General features: G+C 41.1%; 1 protein-coding gene across 2 annotated transcripts in view; it reads left to right on the forward strand.

Moving 5' to 3' along the window:
- The window catches only part of LOC124804929 (neuroendocrine convertase 1-like), a 499313-nt gene that overhangs the window by 276678 nt on the left and 194805 nt on the right, over positions 1-27830 (forward strand). For both annotated transcript variants that reach the window (XM_047265304.1, XM_047265305.1), the window contains exons 3-4: positions 10339-10443; positions 19908-20024. In XM_047265304.1, the coding sequence (XP_047121260.1) occupies positions 10339-10443; positions 19908-20024 (222 nt within the window). The remainder of the gene's footprint in view (positions 1-10338; positions 10444-19907; positions 20025-27830) is intronic.

Here is a 27830-nt window from a genome sequence, read left to right on the forward strand (position 1 = left end):
TACACCACCGATGTTAGTTATCCTGCATTTTAGGTAATAAGCATCTGTTCTATATCCTCTTATGTTGATACTTAAGTTTATTTCAGGAGTAGACATAATATCACCGCTATGTTCTAGTGGTAGTCACTCCAAAGTATACACTACAGTCTCCACGAATGATAATTATTATTTTATCAAAGTTTTCCTTTCAACCAGTATAGTATATTACCTGCAGATTTTCCTACCGTAGTTGGAATTTTATTCCTACGGCTTAGGTTAAAGGGATGGGGATATTTTTACTTTCTCTTCAATTTCATTCGCCGTAGCCCGTGCCTTTCAAGTTATGGAATTACATTTGGCAAGGAATTATTAGTTTATGAGTAAACAGAATCTGAGACTGAAATCTAAAATGATGCCAAGTATATACCGCAAAACATGTTATTTTAGTTGTTCCCGCAATTTTTACTTGAGTGTATTATTTGAATGTATATGTTGACTTTGTGCGCCCAGTAGTGTGCCCTTTTTTGTTTATTTACTGTTGAACTAACATTGGACGCACGCGCCCATCTTCAGCGGCCTGCATTGCAAAATATAATATAGCTTTCAAAAGGCTTTTTATCTCTAGTGTCTCGTGTTTCATGTCAGTTAATGTGACCGATACTTTTCATCTATCGTAGTTTAACTCGCCTTACATGTACTGGTTTCCTAGCCAAAGACGTGTTTTTATAACATTAATATAATTATCTAATTATATGAAAGTGATGTAAGTGTGTAGTGTTCTGCACCCAGTGAGTTAACACAAACGTACGGCGGTGCGTCAGCTTATAAAGCAATCATCACTGGATAAAACCGACATTTCAGGCACCTCCATAGTGGTCTAATTCTGAGTGTACTATGACAACGAAAACCTGCATAAAATTGTAGATGTTGTGAAACTGACAACTGCAATGTGGTTTACAGGCAAATATGATTAAGTTGTTTATCTGATAGATTACATAATTTCATTTCCAGTTTGTATTAGCTATGTTAATGAAATATCTACACCAGTGGTATTTAACCTTTTTTCTCAGCATACCACGAAAAACAATTTTCCATTCCAGCCTGTATCCCTAGGCCTAGCCCTAGAGTTATTTTTAATTCAAATTTTACACAAGCATATCTAAAATACGTTATAAAATTTATTGTTTATTAAATACTACAAAATGGAGGTTAGTATTATAAATGCATAAAATAAATACAGAAACTAAGAGACAGATAGTACATACACATAAAAAATATGTGATATATTATGTCTCTAACCAATGAATAAACTGCCTGAGCTCGATTTTGAATATCAGCTCCTCTCTTCGTGGCTGAATCTTCGTTAGTGCGACTATGAATGGTGATTCCGGACCCAAGCGGTTTCTTTGTTTCGTTTCTATTGTTGTCAATGCAGAGAAACCTTGCTTACACATGTAAGTAGAGGGGAATGAACAGTGTGTGAAATGGCATTGTGCAAGTGTATTCTCTGTGTGTGTAACACTAGAAATCACAAATAGGCATGTTTTAGACTTTTTTTCAGTGAAGTGTTGATGGACATTTTCAAAACACATTCTTTTAATTTTTCTGGAAGGGCAGAGGAATAGATGTAAAACAAATTTGTAATACATGTCTGCGTATTATCGGTATTTTCAATTCCTGGAAAGTACAGTATTTTAAAAAGAGTAACCTGAGTTATTTCCACAAATCCATCAAAATACTAACTTCATTCTGTGCACTGTGTCCCAACAAAGTTGTAAAAACTGCAATATTCCCTTTAATAATGGAATCAATTCAAAATATAACTCTTGTAAATCTCTTTTCTTTCTCACAAACATTTAAAAGCAACTTATTTCTGTCAAAATCTTATAGTTGCGAATTGAGCTCGTTAAACGGGTTGAATAGGTCTGACAAACAAACTATTTGGCAAATCTACCTTCATCTTCAAAGTGCACAACCAGATCGGACGTAAATTTTGCAAGGAAACATTTTACCTTATTTTTCAGTTCAAACAAACGAATCAGTACGCATTCTTGTAATAACAAGAGAACCTCGGTGAACAAAAAGAATTTGAGTGTGTAGAGCTCCGACCCCCTCATACATCTTTTTTTTTTTGAAAAAACATGATTTCCGTGATTGTGACTTTGTTAAATTGACACTTTTATACCAATGTTCAATGTTACATATATACAGGAGTTATTTTTTTCGCTGCCAAATTTTCTGTTTGTATACTGAAAAGTTGGGAAATAACTTTGTGGTTAATTTCGGGAATACGAGCAATAAGACGGCTTTCTTTATCTGTCAATGAAGCAGCACCATCCGTGAACAAACTTACACACCAGTCTCACGACAAATTTAATTTTAATCCTACTAAATTATCAAGAATTTTAAAAATATCCTCTCCCATTATATGTTGTGATAATTTCGTCAGCAATGACATCTATTTTAATATCAAAATACATATGTAAGATGCTCAGCATTCCCACATACTCCCGCTGATCCACCGACCTGAATCGCAAACTTTTGTCCCTTATCTTGTGCAATACGATGAATTCTACGGCCTGAAATTGTGTCAGATACTAAAATTGTTCTGATTAATTTAGCGGAACATTTGCGTAACTTTTGTCTGCTATAATCAAACAACCAAGAATGTTAAGAGATTCGTCTGCAGTATAAGGTGATTATTTTTTTGCAACCAGTAACGCTAACTCTTGCTATTTTTCTAGTGCCACTTTTGTTGCATTTGAGGAACTGTTTATCTTGTGTAAACTTTTATCTAAATTTTCTGTTGTGCTCCTGAAGAATTGGACTGACTTCTCTTCATAATCTCTGGGATTGGTTACCAAGTGTCTGCAAATGATGGATGGTTTCGTAGAATCATTTGCGGACTTTGCTTGCAAACAACTGAGAGGTGCAGAGGTGGATCACACATTTTTAATGTAAGATTCTTTTTAATACCTGTATTTCACGTTTCTCGGGTATTTCGGCTTGCTTGTAAACGTTTTAACTTAAAAACTATTCCACAGATGTCCTTTGGCGGAATTTATCTTCTCGTACTTTTCGCTGTCACTGGTTCCACACTATCACCACTGTCACATGCTTCAGAGATTTTATATTTTCCACTTATTACGAATTTATCTACTCACAACAAAAGTTGAAGTATGTTTTCCACTACCGCAGCAACAAAAAGAAATTCAACAGTGATCATCTGAAAATAAGTTCCCAAGTATAGAGAATGAGATGTGAGACCTTTGAGTAAACAAAAAGAACTTGCGCATAATATTCATGAGAATCATCCATCAGTAACATACGTTCACAGATGCTGCTATTGTTGTCGGCGTTTGAAACAAACAGTACAAATAAATAACGACCCCATCTGTAATATGTCATTGTTGGGAAGACAGGCAGAGTAACCAAAAAGGATTCTTGGATAGAGGACAATTCTGATCTCTCGGGCTGAAATATTTTTCGTTATTTGAGATCATTCAGGATATATAGTGTCTACATGCGTAATTTACATTTAAAATTTTTCGTTATTTGTGATCATTCAGAAAGTACAGTACATTATATTGAATGTATGAGTATTTTAAATTTTACGTGCCGTAAAATGGGATAACTTCAGCCACTTTTTAAGGTTTTTTCTGAATTTTAATGTCAAGATGAAAACGAAACTTTGTCATTAAATTATAGACCATTCTCCTTCGTATATTACGCACAATCATTTGGAAAGATAAGTGTCAGGATGCATTTTGTTTGCTATATAAAATTGTTAGTAGAGGTCGAAGTTTCCTTGGAAATGGGGTAGCTTCGACCAAAAACAAAATATTAAAAAACACAAAGTTACATTCTTTTGCGTTAGCATCGGCCACTTCAACAAACACTATCATAAAGCAGTTGTTGTGGTTGTTGTTGTTGTGGTCTTCAGTCCTGAGACTGGTTTGATGCAGCTCTCCATGCTACTCTATCCTGTGCAAGCTTCTTCATCTCCCAGTACTTACTGCGACCTACATCCTTCTAAATCTGCTTCATGTATTCATCTCTTGGTCTCCCTCTACGATTTTTACCCTCCACGCTGCCCTCCAATGCTAAATTTGTGATCCCTTGATGCCTCAGAACATGTCCTACCAACCGGTCCCTTCTTCATGTCAAGATATGCCACAAACTCCTCTTCTCCCCAATTCTGTTCAATACCTCCTCATTAGTTATGTGATCTACCCATCTAATCTTCAGTATTCTTCTGTAGCACCACATTTCGAAAGCTTCTATTCACTTCTTGTCCAAACTATTTATCGTCCATGTTTCACTTCCATACATGGCTACACTCCATACAAATACTTTCAGAAATGACTTCCTGACACTTAAATCTATACTCGATGTTTACAAATTTATCTTCTTCAGAAACGCTTTCTTTGCCATTGCCAGTCGACATTTTATATCCTCTCTACTTCGACCATCATTAGTTATTTTGCTCTCCAAATAGCAAAACTCCTTTACTACTTTAAGTGTCTCATTTCCTAATCTAATTCCCTCAGCATCACCCGACTTAATTCGACTACATTCCATTATCCTCGTTTTGCTTTTGTTGATGTTCATCTTATATCCTCCTTTCAAGACACTGTCCATTCCGTTCAACTGCTCTTCCAAGTCTTTTGCTGTCTCTGACAGAATTACAATGTCATTGGCGAACCTCAAAGTTTTTATTTCTTCTCCATGGATTTTAATACCTACTCCGGATTTTTCTTTTGTTTCCTTTACTGCTTGCTCAATATACAGATTGAATAACCACTGCTTCCCTTTCATGTCCGTCGACTCTTATGACTGCCATCTGGTTTCTGTGCAAATTGTAAATAGCCTTTCGCTCCCTGTATTTTACCCCGGCCACCTTTAGAATTTGAAAGAGAGTATTCCAGTCAACATTGTCAAAAGCTTTCTCTAAGTCTACAAATACTAGAAACGTAGGTTCGCCTTTCCATAATCTTTCTTCTAAGATAAGTCATAGGGTCAGTATTGCCTCACATGGTCCAATATTTCTAGGGAATCCAAACTGATCTTCCCCAAGATTGGCTTCTACTAGATTTTCCATTCGTCGGTAAAGAATTCGCGTTAGTATTTTGCAGCTGCGGCTTATTAAACTGATTGTTCGGTAATTTTCCCATCTGTCAACACCTGCTTTCTTTGGGATTGGAATTATTATATTCTTCTTGAAGTCTGAGGGTATTTCGCCTGTCTCATATACCTGTCTCTTTTGTCAGGACTGGTTCTCCCAAGGCCGTTAGTATTTCTAAAGGAATGTTGTCTACTCCAGGGGCCTTGTTTCGACTCAGGTCTTTCAGTGCTCTGTCAAACTCTTCACGCAGTATTGTATCTCCCATTTCGTCTTCATCTACATTCTCTTCCATTTCCAGAATATTGTCCTCAAGTACGTCGCCCTTGTATAGACCCCCTATATACTCCACCCACCTTTCGGCTTTCCCTTCTTTGGTTAGAACTGGGTTTCCATCTGAGCTCTAAAGCAGTAACTTTCACTAATTGCCTTGGCCTAAGTGTTGTATTAGGAAATTAAATACACAAATTATTTTATAATTCAGTATATTAAAAAGTTTTTTGGAACAACTTCATAACCTATAAGCTAAATGTAGTTCTTTTTATCGTAAGACTTCACTAACACACAGTACACCATAAGAATATGAATATATTTACACTTCAGTACGATATTTCAAAAAATGTCAAAACTATCTTTTTCGTTCTTGAAAAAATATGTCACGAAATTTCACTACATAAATTTCCAAATAAGAGTAGTAATGCGAAAGTTAACAAACCTCGGCAGTAAGGACGCAAGGATGACCGATTTTTCCTGTATAAATTTCTTTCATTTTCTACAGCAGGGTTGTTCAGGGTACAGCGTATCCTTCGGAGGCTTGGCAGAACAATAATTTCCCTTTCTAAGTCTCTTCTAACGCCCTTTGTAAAACAACTTTGTTTTAATTATAATAGGCTCTCCCTCCCACTTTTCTTACGTATTTTCAGCATGGTCGAAGTAGCCCTGAAAACTCACACTGGCAAGCTGAGAACTAACTCATACAAATTTTTTTTTTCTTTATTGTATTTCAGTTCCCCATCGGGGTGGGCTGGCAGCAGCATATGCACTGCTCTTCAACCGAAAGACATAGAACAAACAATAGAAGACAGTGAAAAACATATAAAGGAGAGAATATGGTGGACATGGATGTAAAAAAGGGGGAACATCATGGAAGGCAATAGACAAAAAAAGGGGGCGACTGTAAAATGGAGATAAAAAATTGTAAAAAAGTAGCCGACACAAAAAGCCACACACTGCGACAGTTAAAACAACGCAAGGCACAGTATGACCCGAGCATAAAAAGTATCGATGGATGGTGTAGCACATAACAAACACTGACAGCTAACCTCACGGCAGTACACAATTAAAATTACACCTCTTGACGCCCAGGAGAAACAGCACTAAACACAACACTGACGTGGCACACTGATGATGATCAAAACAGAGGATCTGCCAGGCGCAAGGAGATGAGGGTGACCGGAAGAAGGGAGGGTGGGGAAGAGAGGGGGGAGATGGGTGGGGGGCACGCCTAAGAGGGCCAGGTAGGGAGGGAGGTGGGAAGGAAAGAGGCAGGTATGGGGTGCAGGGTCTCAGTGGGGGGGTGAAGGAGGAAAATCCGCTCTGGGAGAAGGAGGGGAGAGGAAAAAGGGGGCCCTGGAGAGGGGGAGGAACAAGGCCAGGCTACAGTTGGAAGGAAGGGTAGATGTCATCCGGGAGTGGTAGGCGCTGGATATTGCCCTGATGAAGGAGATGGAGGGTGTGGAGGTGGAGAGAGGGAGGGAGACAGCGACAGAGGCACGGCAACAGGTGGGGGGTGGAGAGGAAGGAGGAAACCAGAGGGTGGGGGGGGATCAAGCCTGCGGACAATGTAAAGGATGCGGAGATGTTGGAGGAACAGGAGGAGGTGGAGGAACGGGATCAGTTCATACAGGAGCCGTGTGGGGGAAGGAAGGCGGATGCAGAAGGCAACGCGGAGTGTGTGGTGTTCAAGGATTTGGAAGGCCTTGTAAAAGTGGGTGGGGGCAGAGATCCAGGTAATGCTGGCATAACAGAGGACTCATCCACGCATTATCTGTTGCTTAAATATTCTTTGTGTGTGTGTGTGTGTATATATTAAGAGATACGTACACAACAGTTCTACTAAAGAGACATAAGTTTACGAAATCAGGTTTCATCTGTGCAGACGTTTGTTTCAACACTTTGACAATGCATTACTCCGTGTCAGTTTTCGTGTACAAAGACAAGTGACAAAAAAAGGGTATCAGAGATATTTATCCACGACATAAACAGCTTTCGAAAACTTGTACTTAAACCATGAATCCAACTGATGGTAGCACCAAAAACTAGATTTGACAGGCAACTGGCAGAAATTACCCCAGGTGCCCGAAGTTAGCACATATCATGGTAACCCCAAAGAAGTCTTCCATACTCACGAAGGTATCCGTAACACAGATTGAATATTGTTGATATTAACAAATCAATGTATTTTAACACTAAATACTTACAATACTGATGAAACTTCCGACGATTTTTTTGTTTTTGGATGAAAGCATTTGTGTGAAAATTTAAATCTGTAGTAAAAATGTTTGGCATATACCTTTCTCAGCGGTGTGTAGGATTGACACGCATTGCATTGTGGCACATGGACTCACATGAAACACTGAGCTCTAACAGTTCCCTTGAACCTGTTTACTGTATCCAAGCTTCGTTCTGCCTTACACGCTCCCTAAGTTTGGAAAGTAGGAGACGAGGTACAGGCGCATGTAAAGCTGCGAGGACGTGTCAGCACCGGCTCGAGAAAGGCAAATGCCCTCAGTTCGAGTCTCGGTCCAGCACATAGTTTTAATCTGCCATGAAGTTTCGTATCAGCGTACACTCCGCTAAAGAGTCTAAATTTCAGTCTCGAAACGTCTCCTAGGCTAGGCTAAGCCACGTCTCCTCAATATCCTTTCTTCCCCCACTATTTTTTACAGAACGATCGGAGGGATGTTTCGTTTTTGTACGCCGACAGAGCCTGAAGTGGTAGCAAAAATGCGTCTTAGTTAGTTTTTAGGGTAAATTTGGCGGGGGCATTAGATATTGTTTTTGTTTGTAGGTTAGACAAATTTTGCGAACAGCATGAGTGTTTGGGGCAAACGCCCCCGAAGTGAAATAGGTACAAAAAATTAGTATAAAAAGTCGGTAGAGCGATTACCCTCGAAACCCAAAGGTTCTGAGTTCGACTCTCGGTCCGTCATACAGTTTTAATCTACCAGGAAGTTTCAAGCGCTATCTACTTTTGGTCTAATTGTGCCATTCATTTCTTTTGTTATATGTTCTATTCAGTACCTCTTTAACAGTTATCCGATTAGGCCGCATTTTTCCGTAGCAGCTCGTTTCAAAAGCTTTCATTCTATTCTTCTTCGTTACATTACCTTCCACAATGCGTTACACTGCGGACAAATGCTTTCAGAAAAGACTTACTGACACTTAAATTTATGCGAAATGTTAGAAAAACTTTTCTGCCAGAAAAACATTATTTGCTGTTGCCAGCTTGCATTTTACTTCTGACACCGGCAATTATTTTGCTCTGCCAGTGGTAAATCACGTCTTCTACTTTTCGCGTCTCATTTTTTAATCTACGCTGTGCAACACAATAAAAGGGTCATGTTTTTGAAACCCCTTAATTTTCTCCAATTGCCATGCGGAAGTTTGAAATTGGGCTCTAGGGTGTCTACAGCCTTCCACTGCGATGGTGCAAAAGCGTGACCCCTGCGAGACCACACTCAGGCTTGATGATGCTTGGAACACCAAGGTGTCGACACATGCGAAGAAAAATCCAGAGCTGTACCGTGGGTTAATGACGCCATTTTGCACCAAATTTCACCACAATTCAGCTCATGCCCACCGTGGACGTGTCACACGACGAAACGGTCGTCCCATCCCCTCTTATCCACATTTCACGCCATCTGTCGACGCCTCTGCGATGGAGGTCAGAACAGCGACGCCCAACATACAAATCACACAGTTCCTTATGGGTGTCCGAGACACACCACTACTCAGAATAGACACGAGAGGCCAGAGGGGGTGGCATAAATGACGGCAATGAAACCACAGCTTGACTTGGGGCGTTAATTCCCACAAGTTTCGTTGTCGAAAACGACAGTTCTCGCTGTCTATTGAGCAGCAGGATGACATTCTTGACAATATTTGACTCTGCTGACAGCCAAGGACAACATGGACCTGCAATCCCATCAAACGTGATTGCACCCCTTTGAAGGGTAGCGCTGTCGCAGTTCTTGCTCCGGTGTAAAGAATGGAACTACTAGGGACCGTTCAAAACTATTTGACGAAGTCTGTAAGGCTCCGAACTTGTTACGGTGTTTGTGCTTTTTCTTCCCTCCATTATCGCATCCTCATATGGCATATGTTCAGGGGGACGCCACATGGCAACACATACTAATAAAACGTCAAGGGCCAAAATTTGGCAACACAATCGGTGCCACCTGGGCGCTTTGTTAGTCACTTGAGAATATTTGTTTATAGAGACATCCATCTACCGACCTCTACCTACAGGCTAGATTGGCAATCCTTTCGCCACCCCTCTTATTTTGCATGTGGTCACTTCACGACAATTCGTTCCTCCGACAAAGCAAAATGACAGTTCTTACACAAACGAAGACCACAGTCACTCTAAATTGTTTACAGACACCAGAAATTCGGCATCGAATGAAAGGCGTTACGCTTCACAGCTCTTTGACACCAGCGTACATAGTCTGTGGCAGCACCAGTCCCGTTTTTTTTATAGACGCTCCTCGTACACCTTGCCTAGTGCGTCACTGCCCGCACCTCTCCTATGCAGCATCCACTCCCACGCTGCAGAGTTGTCATAATAATTTGGCTCACTCTGCCTACTGGGTGTAACAGCTTTGTCGTGTTTGGTTCTCCCAATGATTTCAAACAATACGAGGGAATGTTGCATACTCCAGTTGACCTGTTTCAACTTGAAGCCTGCCAGTGCTTTGCCACATCCTTCTCGCAACCTCACGTCTTTCTCGACTTCCTCTTCTACTGAGGAATAGGAAGTGGTCTGCCATAAAAAATAAAACTCTACCTTGCGTGGATATGACATTCAGGTCATGTAAAACCGAATTGTCCTTCTTTCTGTGTCTTTTCTCCTGACACGAATGAAACTGTGTTAATTCAGTGCCATTCCATTCCTAGTAATGTTCCTCCACGAGACGTGTGGTATGTCACTCAGTCTGTGGTCCTGTGTATTGCAGGTGCCGGGATTCCCAGACACGTACCGCATGCTTCGCCACGACCATCCACCGACGCAGAAGAGGGCATCGCATACCATGACTCAGAGGCTGGCAGCTGACGCAAGGGTGAGTGTTACATGCATCTACACATTCATCACGAGTCCAGTGTTTGAACCTAAGAGTGTCCAGGCTCCTTTTCTAAGATGGAGAATTCTTCATATACGGTGTGTTCAGAAGTCTCTCCGTAGTGCCGTATGATTGTTAGCCGCGCGTGGCGTATGATTGTTCATGTGCCTGGGTTATTTCCCTTCAAATGGACTCTCCCAACATTCCACTGTTTCGTTCATTTCAGCCAGCGTCAGTAGTTTCGTTGGTGTGCGTCGTTACGTGTTGACATGAACGTTTAAGTTAAGTTCCTTTGTTCGTTTGTTTCGTTTTTGTCACTGTTAAAATGCTAACCATTGAAGAACGTGTGTTTTCAGTCGAACAAGTGTTCAAAGCTGGCGGTAAATACACAGTTTCAGTTCGTCAAACATTTAAATCAGTTTTCCCGGTGGCAACACTCCCAAATTGTGATACTGCGCGAGATTTGATTAACAAATTTCGAAGCACGGGTTCAGTGACGGATGCACCGAGAAGTGGTCGTCCTAGCGTTTTGTCTGAGAATAAACTACTCGATATTTCCGATAAAATGTCCATGAGTCCGAACAAGTCAGTAAGAAAACTCGCTCTGGAAATCGACGTTAGTGTCGAGACAGCCAACACAGATGTAAGGAAAAAAATAGAACTTTTCCCATACAAAGTGACAGTCGTGCAAGAACTGAAGAATACTGATCATGGCAAGAGACTGCATTAATGTCAATGGTTCAAAAATGTCGCTCAACAAAATGGAAGGGATATTCTTGATGAAACGTTTTTCACTGATGTGGCGTGGTTTCATTTATCCAGGTACATGAACTCGCAAAATTCTCGTATGTGGAGTACTGCAAATACATTGTGTATTCATGAGGAACCTCTTCATTCTCTGAAAATAGGAGTTTGGATTGCAATTTCTAGACGTCGGATTGTGGGTCCCATATTTTTCAACGAAACAATAAACGCAAAACGATACTGCAGTGATATTACGTAACCATTCATAGGAGAACTTGTGTTAAGTGAAATATTGAACGGTTATTTTCAGCAAGATGGTGCAACCGCGCATACAGCTCGCGTTTCAATGTCACTGCTTGCTGATATTTTTGGTGATCGCATAATTTCACAGAGACTTTGGCCTCCACGATCGCCTGACCTAACACCACCTGACGTTTTCTTCTGGGGTGTAGCGAAAGCAACTGTGCATAAAAACCGTCCAAAATCCATCGATGAATTGAAAACTGCAATATTCACTTTCACTGCTTCTGTTACAGAAGAAATGTTACAGCTTGTGTTTGGAAACATGATTATACGAATTGAATTGTGTATTCAACTACAGAGGGGACACTTTCAACATTTAATGTGAAAATTAATAATTTGTGTTTCATTGAGTTTCATTTCCGTATATTATCTGCGGCATACGGCACACGCGGTTAATAATTATACTGCGGAGAGACTTTTTAAACACCCCGTATGTTCACATTACATCCATTCATCAGCGTCTGCAGAGGTTTGACTCAGAAGCTTAGAGTCATTACGACGTTTCTATAAAATTTGTATTTGAGATAAGGGAAAAATAAATTTTGCAACAGTGGAAACATTATCATCGTTATCAGCTAAGTTCACGACGCTGGCAATGATGTTACAGTATGTTTACACTCACTCAATAATTTTTCAACTTAAGCGTTAGGTACTACGTAACAAGAAGATAGACACTGTTGTAGATACTTCGTTTTGACTCTAAACATATTGGGTCTGTGGAAAAATCACATCTAATGTGATTATTATTTAATATTATTATTTATTTATTATTAATATTATTATTTAATATTATTGTTTAATAATATGGAATGCACCCATAAACAAAATACGTTTTGACTGATTACGTTAAAAATTCCTAACAGAGAGTCTCAAAGATTTAGAAACGTTTTACAGTGATTCAGAAATTACATACTTCATAAATCTATCATCATTTGACTTTAAAAACTCAAAGAATTATCACTATGAGGAAATGACAAAACATATGAGAAACACAACGTAATTATACTATTTATTTGTGATGGTATCAAAGAAACAGTAACAAAGACTTATTGAGAGCTGAATATAGTTTAGTCGTCATTGTCATCAACATTCATTACTGAAACGTCCTGGCATATTAAAACTGTGTGCCGGAGCGAGACTCGAAATCGGGACCTTTGCCTTTCGCGTGCAAGTGCTCATTCTGCAAACATTCATTACTGTTTCTTCACCAGCTGTTCTATCTACCATTAATGACTTATAAAATGACGATACTGCTCTGGTAGTACCTCCATTTTGCGAAGATCAGGAAGATCGTTAAGCTTTTCTTTCTGTATGGGAACTGGAGAAGAATACCAAGGCTGAAGTGTGAAAGATTCTTACAACCACGTTTTAGCTTTGCAGAAAATTTCCAATCCTTTGAATTTTTCTAAAGTATTGTTGTTGTTGTTGTTGTGGTCTTCAGTCCTGAGACTGGTTTGATGCAGCTCTCCATGCTACTCTATCCTGTGCAAGCTTTTTCATCTCCCAGTACCTACTGCAACCTACATCCTTCTGAATCTGCTTAGTGTATTCATCTCTTGGTCTCCCTCTACGATTTTTACCCTCCACGCTGCCCTCCAATACTAAATTGGTGATCCCTTGATGCCTCAGAACATGTCCTACCAACCGATCCCTTCTTCTGGTCAAGTTGTGCCACAAACTTCTCTTCTCCCCAATCCTATTCAATACTTCCTCATTAGTTATGTGATCTACCCATCTAATCTTCAGCATTCTTCTGTAGCACCACATTTCGAAAGCTTCTATTCTCTTCTTGTCCAAACTATTTATCGTCCATGTTTCACTTTCATACATGGCTACACTCCATACAAATACTTTCAGAAATGACTTCCTGACACTTAAATCAATACTGGATGTTAACAAATTTCTCTTCTTCAGAAACGCTTTCCTTGCCATTGCCAGCCTACATTTTATATCCTCTCTACTTCGACCATCATCAGTTATTTTGCTCCCCAAATAGCAAAACTCCTTTACTACTTTAAGTGCCTCATTTCCTAATCTAATTCCCTCAGCATCACCCGACTTAATTAGACTACATTCCATTATCCTTGTTTTGCTTTTGTTGATGTTCATCTTATATCCTCCTTTCAAGACACTGTCCATTCCATTCAACTGCTCTTCCAAGTCCTTTGCTGTCTCTGACAGAATTACAATGTCATCGGCGAACCTCAAAGTTTTTATTTCTTCAAAGTATTGTTACTTTATTTAAAATAAATCTGATCCAAGGTTTCTTTTCGATACAGAAACCAAAATACCTTAGACTAGTTGACGTTATTTCTATGAATATCAACTTTTCTGTTCTTTATTTTGCAGCGTCGCAGTTCTGGGCAATTCATTACATCCTTGTACTGAACTTCAATAACATGGTCTTTTCTATTTGACATTCTAATGGCAGTGAAACATTCTGTGGATCAGATATATAAAGCACTTTTGTCTTTCTCTCTACTGAGGCTTGAACTGAGCCAGACTCCATTTGTGAGTGACCTGGCTCAAAGAACATACGTTTTATTATAGGTATATCAAGATGTTCCACACCATACAGCAACATAGCAGAGTTAATTGCATTTGTATTTTGCCGTGCACATGAATTGGAAAAGAATTTCCACGCTTTGTCATCTGCATTTGTTTCTAAAAAGTTAAATAACCACGAAACAATTTCGTCACTGCACATGTAGCATGCAGTTTCTCTTGAAGCTGTATCGTACACAACTGGGTTGTACACAGTGAGCCTTAGTCGATAGAACTAGTGCCTTAGCAGTTGTCTTTGTACAGTAGTAGACAGCCTCCAGTTCAAATTCGTCAAAATAGGTTGTTTTTTTAATGCAGCATCCAAATTTACGGTCTTCTTCCTAGCCCTAGCTGAACACTTCCGATCAATGTGAGCATCCTGCTCTCAACGGTGAATTTATTTCTCTGTGGCACCTGTATGACACACGTCATTTTTAGGTATGTGGTAGGGTAGGTTAAATTCAGTATTAAATATTGTTCGATAAGGAGATTCGTTTTCAAGTGTGCTGTGATCAGTTTCGCAAGTTTCAGCTGCTTTTGGCACATACTTTGGAAGACTGAACTCATGAGACAAGTACTCTTTCTCTGAATCCTTCATAGCATAATGTGAGGGAGATTTTGGAAAGCTATTGATATGGGCTCTAATTCTTTCTTTCACAGTACCTGATTTAGCAAGATCTCTAGGAATTATGATGCGCTCATTCCTTTTTAACAAAACCTTGCATCTGAATTACTCAGTCAACTCCAATGCCGCAAGAAAGAACTGAGAAACCTGTCCCTTTTGACCATTTTTGTTTAAAAAGTGTTTATTTGTGAAGTTTCTCCTGGTCTAGCCTGTAGAAGTCCTATTACTGCACTTAGTCGTCTTTTGTAAAAGCGAACTGACATATAACAGCTGCTTGCCTGTAGCATCAAAGTTGCAAAATTCTTCTTGAATGTTTAGTTCGTAAGTTTTTGAAACATCGTGACCTAAAATTTCGTTCAGGTTGATTCCTTCTTACCAAGGTTACATTAGGACTGCTAATAGAAATGATTTGTCCCTTGATATTTGGCACAGCCGTAATGTTTAACGATTTATGGAAGAGAAGTCGTACGGTGATAAAAAAATTAAAACCGTAATTTACCGAGGGAACGTAATATAAAGCTGCAAAATTTACAAAATAAATATCTTTTAATTTGTAAGGTAAGTATTAATCGAAGCTAAAAAGTACTTGTGCATTGCTAGTTTCTTTGAAGAAGGAAAACTCCTAATTATAAATTCTTTGCATTAGTCCCTTGTATACTGTGGTACAACATTGCAAAATTCAGCATTAATAATACAACAGGCATTGTTTATTTCTCCATAAATATTTATATTTTTATCTTTTTAGCTCCTATCGATTCCGTTTCGTCAACATTGCTAATTGTAGCTATATACCACACTGTCATCACTTTCGTCCTTTGTTGCTGTCTGATGATTAGGATCCTCAAAGGAGTCATCAGATGACAAATCCAAATCTGAATCACTGACAGCGTTGAACAGTTTTTCGGCATCTTCAGCTGTCACGAACTGCTTTCGTTAATAAGGCCGTCATTTTCTGCAATTCAGTTAAGAAATTACGCATAAACAAGTTGCTTTAAGTTGCAGTTGTGTACACCCAACTTAAATATCTAGTTTTAATCATACGACAATGGGTTACTTACTGAAGATAATGAAAAATACCTTACCACAGCTTACAAAAGCGTTTACTGGCTGATGATGAAAGCACGTTGTGGAAGGTAAATGAACTTCAATCTTCTTCCTTAGTACCCTCTTGATTCTTCAAAAGATGAATTATTCTTCCTATGGAAAACATGTTGACTGCGTAACAGCAAAGGTTTGAATGATGAAACTAACAACGGATTGATGTCTTCCATGTAGCACATTAATGGGTAAGCACTGCTGTTAACAACATTCCAAGTGTTATTTCGACAATGTGTGTATAAGCGTATAGGTTGCCCGCCATTTGGACATCTGTCTAAAAATACACGGCCTTTGTTTGGTGCCAGAAGTACGTATCTGCACTTAACGCTGTTACGTCTTTTAACACAACAGTACTGCAGAGGGAGCCAAAATGATGTAAAAGGCAGTACACTACACCCTATTTCCGGAATTATTAAAGATATTAGTTCCACTGTTGTTTGCATACAATAAATTGGTTCCGAAGACGGTCGTGAAGTAAGTAGGCCAGAATGGTCAATGTAGTAGATAGGTCGTTCTGGTTCTAAATCCCCAACTAACTTCGCAAAATGTGTAGCGAGCACATAATGTTCAAGAATGCCTCGGTGGCACCACCAAGAGCTGGTGAAAAAAGCATTTTTTCTAGACAACAAGTGTCAGTCGATAGGCCGTCTTCAAGTCACGACTTAACTTACTACAGCATCAGATCCAGGCTTCTGTTCTGAGGAGACACAGTGGCACTTGTTTTTAGTGCCCCCCCCCCACCCCACCCCACCCCCCTCCGTCACCCCATTTGCCTGCAGACGTAGGGATGACTTGGTCCATCTCCCATTGTGTGATAGCGTGTATGCTGCTATGAAGTATAACAGATTAAAACTGTGTGATGGATCTGGAATAGAAACCGGAACGTAGTGTTTCATGGCCAATCCTCCCATCATTTTATCTGTCCATGTCTGGCTGAAGATCTGCTATCACAGTTTTCTGAAGGGAAGAACTTCCGAATACTTTGGAACATAGGAAGGTGATGACTGAATGGATTCTGTGAAATTGGGTAGGGAAATGCGCTTGGACAGCTCACCTGATAGGAGAAATGTCCGTTCAAGGCAAGGATCCAGGTTAGACTCACAGTCCAATATATACAGTTTCAATGCAAGGGAAGTTGCGAGCTCTGGGTATATCATGGCTTATTCTGTTGTCAATGACACAGATGTCAGCCTAACATAAATTAAATAAATGAATGAAATACCAAACACTATATTTGGGGATTTAATTTATGCACCATGAGTGTGAAACACTACGTTGTGTTGAAGCAAAACGTGGATCTTTGAGAAGTATGTAAGAAGAAACGAGACGTTAGGAATACAGACAAGTTTCGAAACGAAGTGTTACTAGTAAGAAGAGCTGAAAATGTAAACCAGTTTATTAAGAATCAGACCAAGCTATTCACTCCAGTGAGTAGTAGAAGAGTGAATTTATGGTGGAAAAGAAAGATGGCAGTGCGTAAGTGGAATTTATCGAGGATATTGGCTATAACTGATGTGAGAAATGAGAAAATTAGCGCAGGATAGAAGGAAACGCGCAAATTTTATTTTGTTGCTAAGAGCCTGATTAAATTCCTTCAGTACATAGCTACTGAGTACTCTTGTACGAAGCGTATTACAACAGCCATACGTTTCTCAAGCAACAAACCATTCTGTCTCTACGACTGTCTCCAGACAACACAAAATTATACTTACTCTGTCAGCCAATTATCAAAAACCTTGCACCATTCGCTTGTGAAAAATATTGGTTAGTGCTTAACGGTCCTTTATATTTCTTTTTACTTTCGAATAAGTTTCATATCCTGTCTAGTTGTTCGGAAATTCACTTAGGCTAAATCTGTGTTCCTTGTAATTACAGTTGCAGTCATAAAATCTTCCCAAGCTTTTTAAGGGTGTAATGCAGAAAGTACTCATATCCAACACAAAAACACTCCGCGAGGCCAAGTAATCCGTATTTTAGGAACTTGTACTGAAGATATGGAATACCATATGCTGTGATATGGGTAGAAATCTTCTTAACCGCGATCAGATGATTTTTGTTAGGTATCTCATGAGAGTAGTAGGATGTTTTGGAACTAACACAAATTTCGAGAAGAGTGCAGGAGCTATGGGGTTATAATGGTAATGATTCTAGAAGAAAAATCTGAAACTTAAATGTGGTGTTAAAATTAGAACGGTCTTGTGGTATTTGCCAACATATGGAGTACTGGTGCATGCCATTACACAGTACTCATTTGGTGCGTTTCAGGAGCACATCAGTACGTAACGAGATCTGTTTGGATAATTTCCGGATTGAAAAGAACATGGCAGCGAAAGTACTCTGTCTTCGCACCCGTTCTTCCATTCACCTCGTGTGCCACAATAACTGTCTTAGTGTTAGTAGCCTCCTCCACTTATTTTGTAACTATGACAGATCTTTGTTATTACTTCTTGTTTCCTTTTTTTCCTCTCTAAATTTTCTGTTATTATTAGCTCTCTTTTATACCGCTATTTGATTATTCTTTTGCAATGTAGGTGGAGGATCGTACTAATGGGTAAATTGGTAATCACTATATACCAAATTTTTCTTAAAAGAAAGACGCAGTGAGTAAAGCAAGCTGTGAGAACTATTATTCACTGGCATGGAACGAGGTCACAGTCACATGCTGAGTGCTTTAAGAAATAACAATGAAAATGTACATGTATTTTATCCAGCTTGATTCAAAAATGTACCGTAAAGAAAGTCCGTATTAGTTACCCATGTGATGGGGTCCATGATAAAGATACATAAATTAAACAAAGTAAAATATCCTCCGTCGGCGAGTAACTTCCTTTTCTCTCATCTTAAAAAGAACATATAGTCCCAGGTGACAGGCTTCTCTTATGCGTTACGTTACGTATTTGTAGCGGATGTACTTGGAATTGTAGCTCTTGAAGACACCGACTTACCGTTATTTATTTATGTGCAATTAACATTTCTGAAATTTTTTTCTTGATAGGTAAAACATAATGTAATTGAGAACGTATTTTCTTCAAGACAACTCATAGCAATTGTATGACCAGACGAAATAGTATATTATGAATGGATAATCTTTCAGTTCACTCTGATCTCACACCTAGGAGGACAGATGGACTGTAATACACTATAATGCATACGGAAACACTATAGTACTTCGGGTACACTATAATACATTGAACTATAGTACAATAAAATGGAAATGAGCGTATGGCATCGTTGGCCAGGAGGCTCCTATTCGGGGAAGTTCGACCGCCAAGTGCAAGTCTTATTTCATTCGAGGCCACATTAGGCAACTTTCGCGCCGGTGATGAGGATGAAATGATGGTGAGGACAACACAACACCCAGTCCCCGAGCTGAGAAAATCTCCAACCCGGCCGGGAATCGAGCATGGGAGGCGAGCACGTCGCCAACCAGCTAAGCAGGCGGACACTATAGTACAGATACACTATACTTCAAACTACATAGTACAATGCATACAGATTCATTATAATACAATGCATACAGATATACTATAGTAATGCCTAATGATACAATGTAGTACAATGATGGCCGGCCGTTGTGGCCGAGAGGTTCTATCCACTTTGATCTGGAACCGCGCGACAGCTACGGTCACAGGTTCGAAACCTGCCTCGGGCATGGATGTGTGTGATGTCCTTAGGTTAGTTAGGTTTAAGTAGTTCTACGTTCTAGTGGACTGATGACCTCAGATGTTTAGTCCCATAGTGCTCAGAGCCAGTACAATGATGAATGATCTCTCATATCACTAACTAGGCATATGGGGCTGGGTAGCGTCTCTTGGTAAGCAAAATTCTCTCTTTCTTCTTCCCCTAAATCTTCTAACGTTTTCCTATGATACGTCATGATATCTTGTATTACGCTGTTCGCATGCTGGAAGTAATTTCTGAATGAAAATTATTGCACATCGTCGACGGTTTATGTACCTCCTTCATAGACTTCCCCTGCGACGTTCCTATATTGGAACAACAAAATATCCAGAAGAGATGGATTGTAAAGAGCGTCTAAGTAGACACCATTTTTGTCCCCAGGTCAGAAGCGAATGCTACACGCGTGCTTGCAGCTCTTAGGCAAATGGCTAACTGCACTCCTCACCAACGAACGTGTGCTATGTTTCAGGTGCTGTGGGCTGAGCAACAGTTCTCCAAGAGCCGAGTGAAGAGGGAGGACCTACCAGTGCCCAAACAGTCGGAGATGCTCTTCAACGACGAGCTCTGGGACCAAGAGTGGTACCTGGTACGAAACCAATAACTGCATATGCTTATTCTGTTATCATTACATCATGATTTTAAGCAATAAAGAGTCCTGCTTCGATGAAAGACATAGGAGTGTACGCTTTCTAAACGTGACAATGCATCCTTTCTATCTAACGAGGCAACGACCACCTCCCCCTCTCCCCACTCGAACATCTAAACCTGACAGAAAAATTGAAACACTCAGAAGACATGGCCGGATGTCAGTGTAACTTCATACATGTTCGCACCATCGGCTGGTGTGCAATTAGAGTTTCAATTTTCTGTAACAGTTATAACGGCCACCACAGTGCACCAGTGATGTTCGTGTTTCACGTTGTTACCAGGCCCGCTATGGCACTGACGGGGCCTGAACAGCCACAACTGTTGCGTGATCACTGTGAAAGACACGGAGATGACAGGCACTCATATGAGAGAGCATTATCAGCAACTGACAGAGTGTGAAGCGGTCTCTTTGTGAGTGTCCATTTATCTTGCTGGTCGAATGGTGGAATAACGAGATTTGTGGGACATTCCGATGTGACAGTGGGCCAGAGTTTGGCTCAATGGGAACTCCAAATAGGCATACACGTCATCGCAGTTGTGTTCGATCACGTCTATCCACTGACAGGTAGAAAGGTGAGATTGCCGTACTGTGCACCAACCACACCGTAAGCGCTTCACATCTGCGCCTGCCGCCCGAGAACAAGTAGCAGACTCCCTGCAACGTCCTGTGTCATCTCACACAGTTTGTCGGAGACAGGCAGCAGACAGACTAGGGAATTGCTGTCGCATGCATAGTTTGCAATTAACACCACAACGAAAACGGTGGCATTTGAGGTTGTGCCATACTGGGAAGCACGGACGGCAGATGAATGACGCCGCATTGTGTTCAGCCACGAATGACTGTCCTGCACCATCCCGGACTACTACAATTAGTGAGTATGGCGGCAACATCGATGGGCGTTCCATTGTTGAAATATTTTGGAGAGGCTTGCCTCATAGTGTGGGGAGCCATCGGGTATGAACAGATATCAGCTGGTAGTGACTGGGTAAACATGATGGCACAGAATCCTGCATTCTCATGAACTGCGTCCCGTGCAACACTATCGTGGTGCAATTTTTCTACGGGACAGTGTTCGTCCACACATGGCACGTATGTCTATGAACTTTTTCATGATGCTGAGGTACTCCCAGGGCAGCAGGATTCCCACGTCTTTCCCCAATGGAACATACGAGGGTTGGAACTTTAATAGTGGCAAATATTTATTTACAGCTCGTACAAAAGAGATACGTGTTTCAAAGTTTTACTGACCTTCAAACTAGTCACCAGCATTGTGTATAACCCGTTGTCAGCGATGTGGAAGTCGTAGGATACTCTTAGCAGTGCCAGTTGTGTTGACAGTTCGAGCGGCGCGGTCTATTGCCCGACGTATTTGCAGAAGTTCTGAACCGAATGCCGTGAAGAGTTTCCTCCAGTTTAGAAATCGAGCTCAACTCACGAGGGCTTAAGTCATGGGAGTGCAGTAGGTAGTATAACACTTCGCAGCCCCACCAGTCAAACAAATCAGTAACAGCTTGCACTGTACGTGCTTGAGCATTGTCTTGCAAAATGATGGTCAGGTCCTGCAGAAAGTGTCTGCACTTCTGTCTCTTATCTGGTCGTAGACTGCGTTCCAAAAATGAACAGCATAGAGACAGAAGTGATGACACTTTCTGCAGAACCTGACCATCATTTTGCAGGACAATGCTGAAGCACGTACAGTGCAAGCTGTTACTGATTTGTTTGACTGATGGGGCTGCTAAGTTCTATACCACCTATTGCACTCTCCTGACTTAAGCCCTCGTAGGTTCAACTCGATTTCTAAACTGATGGAAACCCTTCACGGCATTCGTTTTAAAACTGCTACAAATTCGTCAGGCAATAGACCGCGCCGCTCGCACTGTCAACATAACTGGCACTGCTAAGAGTATCCTAAGACTTCCACATCGCTGGCAGCGGGTTATTCACAACGCTGGTGACTACTCTGAACATCAGTAAAACTTTGAAACCTGTATGTATTTTGTACGAGCAGTAAATGAATTGTTACCACTATTTAAGTTCCAACCCTCGTACATAGGACCAGCTCGGATGTCAGTTGCGTCCGAGTGCCACTATCCAAGATATTAAAGACCAGTTGCTACAGATATAGGCGACTTAGCCACAGGAGAGGGTACATCTTTACGGCAACCATCGGAACCGAGTAAGTGCATGGATCGAGGCGAGCGGAGGTGCAAGTAAATACTGTTAAGAATTTTTGAAAAATTCTGTAATTACCTTAATAACGTCACTTACCCCCTATTTCATCCACCCCTACTGTGTGCTCACTTTTTTATAGCCATGGCATTAAATAACGGACATTAATCTATACTACCATACAACGAAGTCATTACTTTGTGAAACTCTCCATTTGTGTACAATCAATGTTAACAACGCTGTCGCTGGTGGAGCAATACCGTCGAACAGACAATTGCGACCAGCAGATTCACGAGAGCCATTAATGAAATATTGTTTGGCAAAGAGCTAAACATTTGCTTAAAACAATATTTGTTAATACGTGCAGTTTTCAAACACGGCGGAATGACCAGCATGTAGACAAGTTATATAATTTTAGGGGCATAAGCACCACAGTAGCCCATTATCAAAAGCATATTGATCATTACCCAGACTTTTGTCATAAGCTGTAATGCTCCCATGAAACATCACATTTTTATTTTCTTTCTTGATGTTGCAAATAAACGGAAATATGAACAAAATACCTCCTCATATGCAGCCAAATATGCAGTAACCATTTCTGCAAAAATGTTGGAAACAGTCTCGTATGCTTAGAAGAAAGAACTGACTCTTTTGGACCGAGGATTCAAAAAACGATGCACATTATTCCATGAAAATCTGGGAAACTTACAACAGCCTTATACAAAAAGATTTTGACTGATATAATGAATCACTATGTGCAGGAGAACATATTCCGATTGTTAATTGATTCGTTGGGAGTACAAAGAAATGCAAAACTGTATAACAAGATATTTCGAGATGTATTCGCAGAAGCATTGCCATCGTGCAATGCTCCAGTGATTCCTTCCGAATGCATTCCACTAGTGTAACCCTCCGAGGTCTGTTTTCATTGTCATGCAAATAATTTGTTCAAAAAGAAACAGAATTGCTTTTATTTCATCTAGTGAAGAAAAGAAATTATATTAAGAGAAGGAAACATCAAAATACATTCCCTTGTACACCACCAGCTATCCCCGCCAATATCTGGTGTGATTTGCTACCAAACTCTGCGATGAGAGAGAACATTTTATGAATCGAAACCATGTTTGTTTACAGGAACCTTAAAACAACCCGGTAGTAGTAAAAATGTGTCGTTTATAAAGTATGCAATACGGCGATAAAATTGCTGCTTCCCTGTGTCTACTATAAATACTGCCGCAGCACGTGTAAATCATCAAGTAAAATAATAAATGTAATTTTATGTACGAATTTATCGTGAACGCCTTGCAATCTCTTCCAGGAATTTGATTTGTAATGCCACATTCTGCTGTACCTTCCCTTTTTATGCCTATTATGAAAATATTAGTAAAAGCAATATCGTATTGAGCATTATTTCGGTTTATTTGCAGTATAAGTTATCTAAAAATGAAAATACAAAAAGAAAAATTTGGTTCTCCAGAGAAACTTGAACCTGCGCCCCTAGCATTACCACACCGAACTCTTACCGTTGCGCCAGCCACTCCCTTGAATGTCCGCTTCCATACATAGTTTATTTCTCTCCCGACCCACCCCAAAAATGCTTTTCTTTTTCTAAACGGTCAGCCAATTGTAGCTCCAAGTCATATCACTGTATTTCTGGCCGAGCCTTGCATGCATCACAAATCTGTACGAAATACGTGATGACCAGTAGGCGTGGTCCCCGTGTAAGACTGTAACATCAGTAGTACAATTATTTCGATACTGCAGTACCTTAGATATTCCGAATTACGAAGTAATGTTCCGTTGGAAATGCATGCATGTCCAAAGGAAAAGGCACTGCAGCGTTTATAGCCATTATGGCATACATTAAATGTATTCGCAGTCGCGAATATGGACAACCATCAGATGAAGACGAAAACAGGAATTTGTGCTAAACCGGTACTCGAACCCTGATCTCCCGCTTATGGCGAGCGGTTGCCTGACCTTTTGGCTATGCATGTACGACTCAAGGCCAGACCCAAATTTCCATATGTCGTCAAGTATGTGTCTACAAACTGTATTCTAACATTCATTATTTGTATTACCCGAACAGGCGAGACAATTTCTTTGAAAGCTGCTTACCCTATATTGGTGGATAAATACGGTATTGCAGTGCCTGTGTTATTCCGAATTACGAGGCAATGTAATAACCGTGGCAGCTACAGCGGTTATGAAATACATTAAATGTATTCCTAGCTGCGAACATGGACAACAAATCTCACTTTATGGCAGGTATGAGTATAAGCTGGGGCTATTTAAAATCAAAATATCTAAAGAACGTTATTGTTTTAAAAGTTCAGTTCAACGGACGTTTCACTGCTGGGTGAAGATTATCCTCCTCTGTGTATAAGGTCCGCTGGCAACCACCTTCTAAAATATGTCACTCGCAGTCGAGATGTATAATTCCGTTATCTACAGTAGTTTCAGCCTCAAATACCGAAACTGTTACTAGTTGTGTCACTTTCTGACCCTGGCCGAGACAGAGGGCTTTATGATTCTATGCTATCCATTAATTCCCCTTCTTTAGTGCGGAAGATCTTATCGAGTTTATTTCGTGTCTTGAAGTGCACTGTTTCACAGACAAACAGTCTGTTTCTCCGGCCACATAGATTTAGGTACTTTAAATATTTCTTTTAAATTTTAAATTAATGCATCGATTTTGTGAACTCACGATACATTGACTTATTTCCTGGTCTATGAATTTAATACTGTGGCAGTGTGGTGGGAGAATGGTTTTGTTTTCATATAGTATTATAGTGTAGTTAGGAATGTAATACACGTTCCAAACTTCACCTTTCCTCTTCTTTGTATTATGAGGAAAGGCACTAGCAACTTGAAGTCTTACTCTTGTCTTCATTTACATTAGCGACTGAAACCAAACGAATTGAATTACGCGCAACTAATTACTGTTTCCGGCAAGTCCTATAAAACCGCAGCTGACTATAATTTATGTGGACACGACAGCTAACCTCCGTAATTGTAACGGAAGACAGACATATGAGGCTCAAGAGGATATGATTAGTTAGCAATATAAGAGTATAAATGAAACTAAAGGCGTCCAAGAATTGTTAACTCTTACAAGGGAACCTCCTCATCGCACCCCCCTCAGATTTATTTATAAGTTTGGCACAGTGGATATGCCTTGAAAAACTGAACACAGATCAATTGAGAAAACAGGAAGAAGTTGTGTGGAACTGTGAAAAAATAAGCAAAACATACAAACTGAGTAGTTCATGGGAAGATATGCAACATCAAAGGCACTGGAAACGCATGATCGCCGTGGTCTCGTGGTTTCAGTCGTGCTCCGGCACTCGGCCAGTGCACATCGCGCGGTGACGGGCGGTAGCGCGGGCCAGTGTTTACGTCGCGAGCAGTGCTGCGGTGGCGAGCTGCGCAGCGTGTGCGAGCGCTGTTAACGTTTGTTTCTGTACCACTGTTGTAAGTAAGATGTCGACAATTAACAGAGCGAACAGCGTTCAGTGTGTTTTCGATCGTGCTGCCTTGCGACCGACGGCTTTCGAAATCCATGAGTGGATTTTTGAGGATCTGAAATTGCCGGAAGATATAGTCGACACGTTCCAGTTGGACTTTGTGCAGTACTCGTTATTTATCAAATTTATTTCGAGTGACACTTATGAGAAATTCGTTGAGGAGCATGCTGGTGTGAGACCATTTCGTCATAATGATGGCAGTATTAGCAATGTCCAAATCGTGCCTTCGGGATACGGAGTGAGAACCGTCAGGGTATTTAATGTGCCACCTGAGTGCCCTAATGACCTGATAGCACGTTCTCTGTCACTGTACGGCGTTGTTTTGTCGCTTACCAATGAAAAATGGTCGAGTGCATATCGCTACCAAGTTAACAGCGGGGTGCGAAGTGTACGTGTGGACTTAAAAAAGCATATACCTTCGTATGTTACCATTGGCGGCTGTCGTGCACAGGTAACTTACATTGGACAACCCCCTACCTGTTCGATCTGCCATTCAACAGAACATCTGCGGATGAACTGTACACGTCGACGTCCATTTCAACTTCCACGGGAACGTCCTGCAGACGGTAGTGAAAAGCTTGTTCCGCTATTGAGTGAGGTAGTCGCGGGGACGGTACCACCACCTCGGCAGCCGGAACGTGTTAGCGAGGCGGAGATGCCAGTTCAGGTGGAATGCAGTGCCCAAGACATTTGCGGTAGGACGGACGTCGATCCGGCACCGTCATCCTCACCGGGGCAGTTACCGCTGGATAAGAACGATGCGCCAGCCACCTCTGAAACTAAGCCGTGTGAGATACAGGAGCGGGTGCAGATCAGTTTGCCTGAACCGCCCCTCTCGGTAGAGACTGCAGCAGACACGAAGAAAGGCCGCCGAAGGAGAAGCAAAGGGAATAGTAGCAAAGAGGAAAAGTCGGATGATTTGAGACCCGTACACATGTCAGAAAGTGGCAGCGAGACTGAACCTCAATCTTCTTGCTCCGTGCGCTGCGAGGACACCGCGAGGCAAGAACGCATCCGTGAACAGACCAAACACCTGAAGGCACTACTGAGCGCTGAGAGGGAACAGAGCACCGTAACGGCTAAGAGGAAGAGCGAGCAGAGCAGCGAGCAGCTGCAGCAGCGCTCCCGCAGGAACTCGCTGACGTCAGTCGCAGCCCCGCGTGTTGGTCAGGCGGATGCGACCACGTTGACAGACTCAGCCGGCGGTGGCGGGCAGGGCGGCGCGCGCACCGCGAAGCACCCCGACAGCAATGAGCCGTGGTGGCAGCAGGACGAGGAGATGCAGCAGTAGCTGCTCTCGCGCATGACCATCGCGCTGCGACATTTCCACTCTCTGAGTACTCCAGACGTTCCCAACGAGTTTGATTCAAAGACGTCGAGAAGGACGATCCAACACAGAGCTCATTGTCCTCTGAACCATCATGTGCGATAGCCAAACCTACAACGTTACCACACTTAACGTCAATAGAATTCACAGTGCGGTGAAACTCCGTTCGCTAACTGATTTCTTGTATGGTACCAGCGTTGACATTGCCCTCCTACAGGAGGTAATCACAGTCTTAGAAGTGCCCGGTTACGTTCTCATTGATAACATCAATCTCCAGGATGCTGTAGGCACTGCCATACTTCTGCGCGACGGTATACCATTTACGGATGTGCAGCGGCTGCCTAGTGGTCGTGGCATTTCTCTTCGAGTGAATGGTGTGCAGATTGTTAACGTGTACGCTCCCTCAGGTAGCACTCATAAGAGAGATCGCTCAACATTTTATAAAAACGAGGTTCCCATTCTTCTTAGCGCTTATCGTGCACATCTCATCCTCGGTGGTGACTTCAATTGTGTGCTTAACGACAGAGACCAAACTCCTCACACGAACAGATGTATCGAACTTGAACATTTAATTCATGGCATGCGTCTTCACGATACATGGCAACAACTGCACGGTGAACGGGTAGCGTACACCTTCGTAACTAGTCATTCTGCCAGTCGGTTGGATAGGATCTATGTGTCCGAGGCCCTCCAGCGACACGCTGTGAACTGTGACATAGC

The sequence above is a fragment of the Schistocerca piceifrons genome, chromosome 7 (genome assembly GCF_021461385.2).
Source record: "Schistocerca piceifrons isolate TAMUIC-IGC-003096 chromosome 7, iqSchPice1.1, whole genome shotgun sequence".
Lineage (NCBI taxonomy): Eukaryota > Metazoa > Arthropoda > Insecta > Orthoptera > Acrididae > Schistocerca > Schistocerca piceifrons.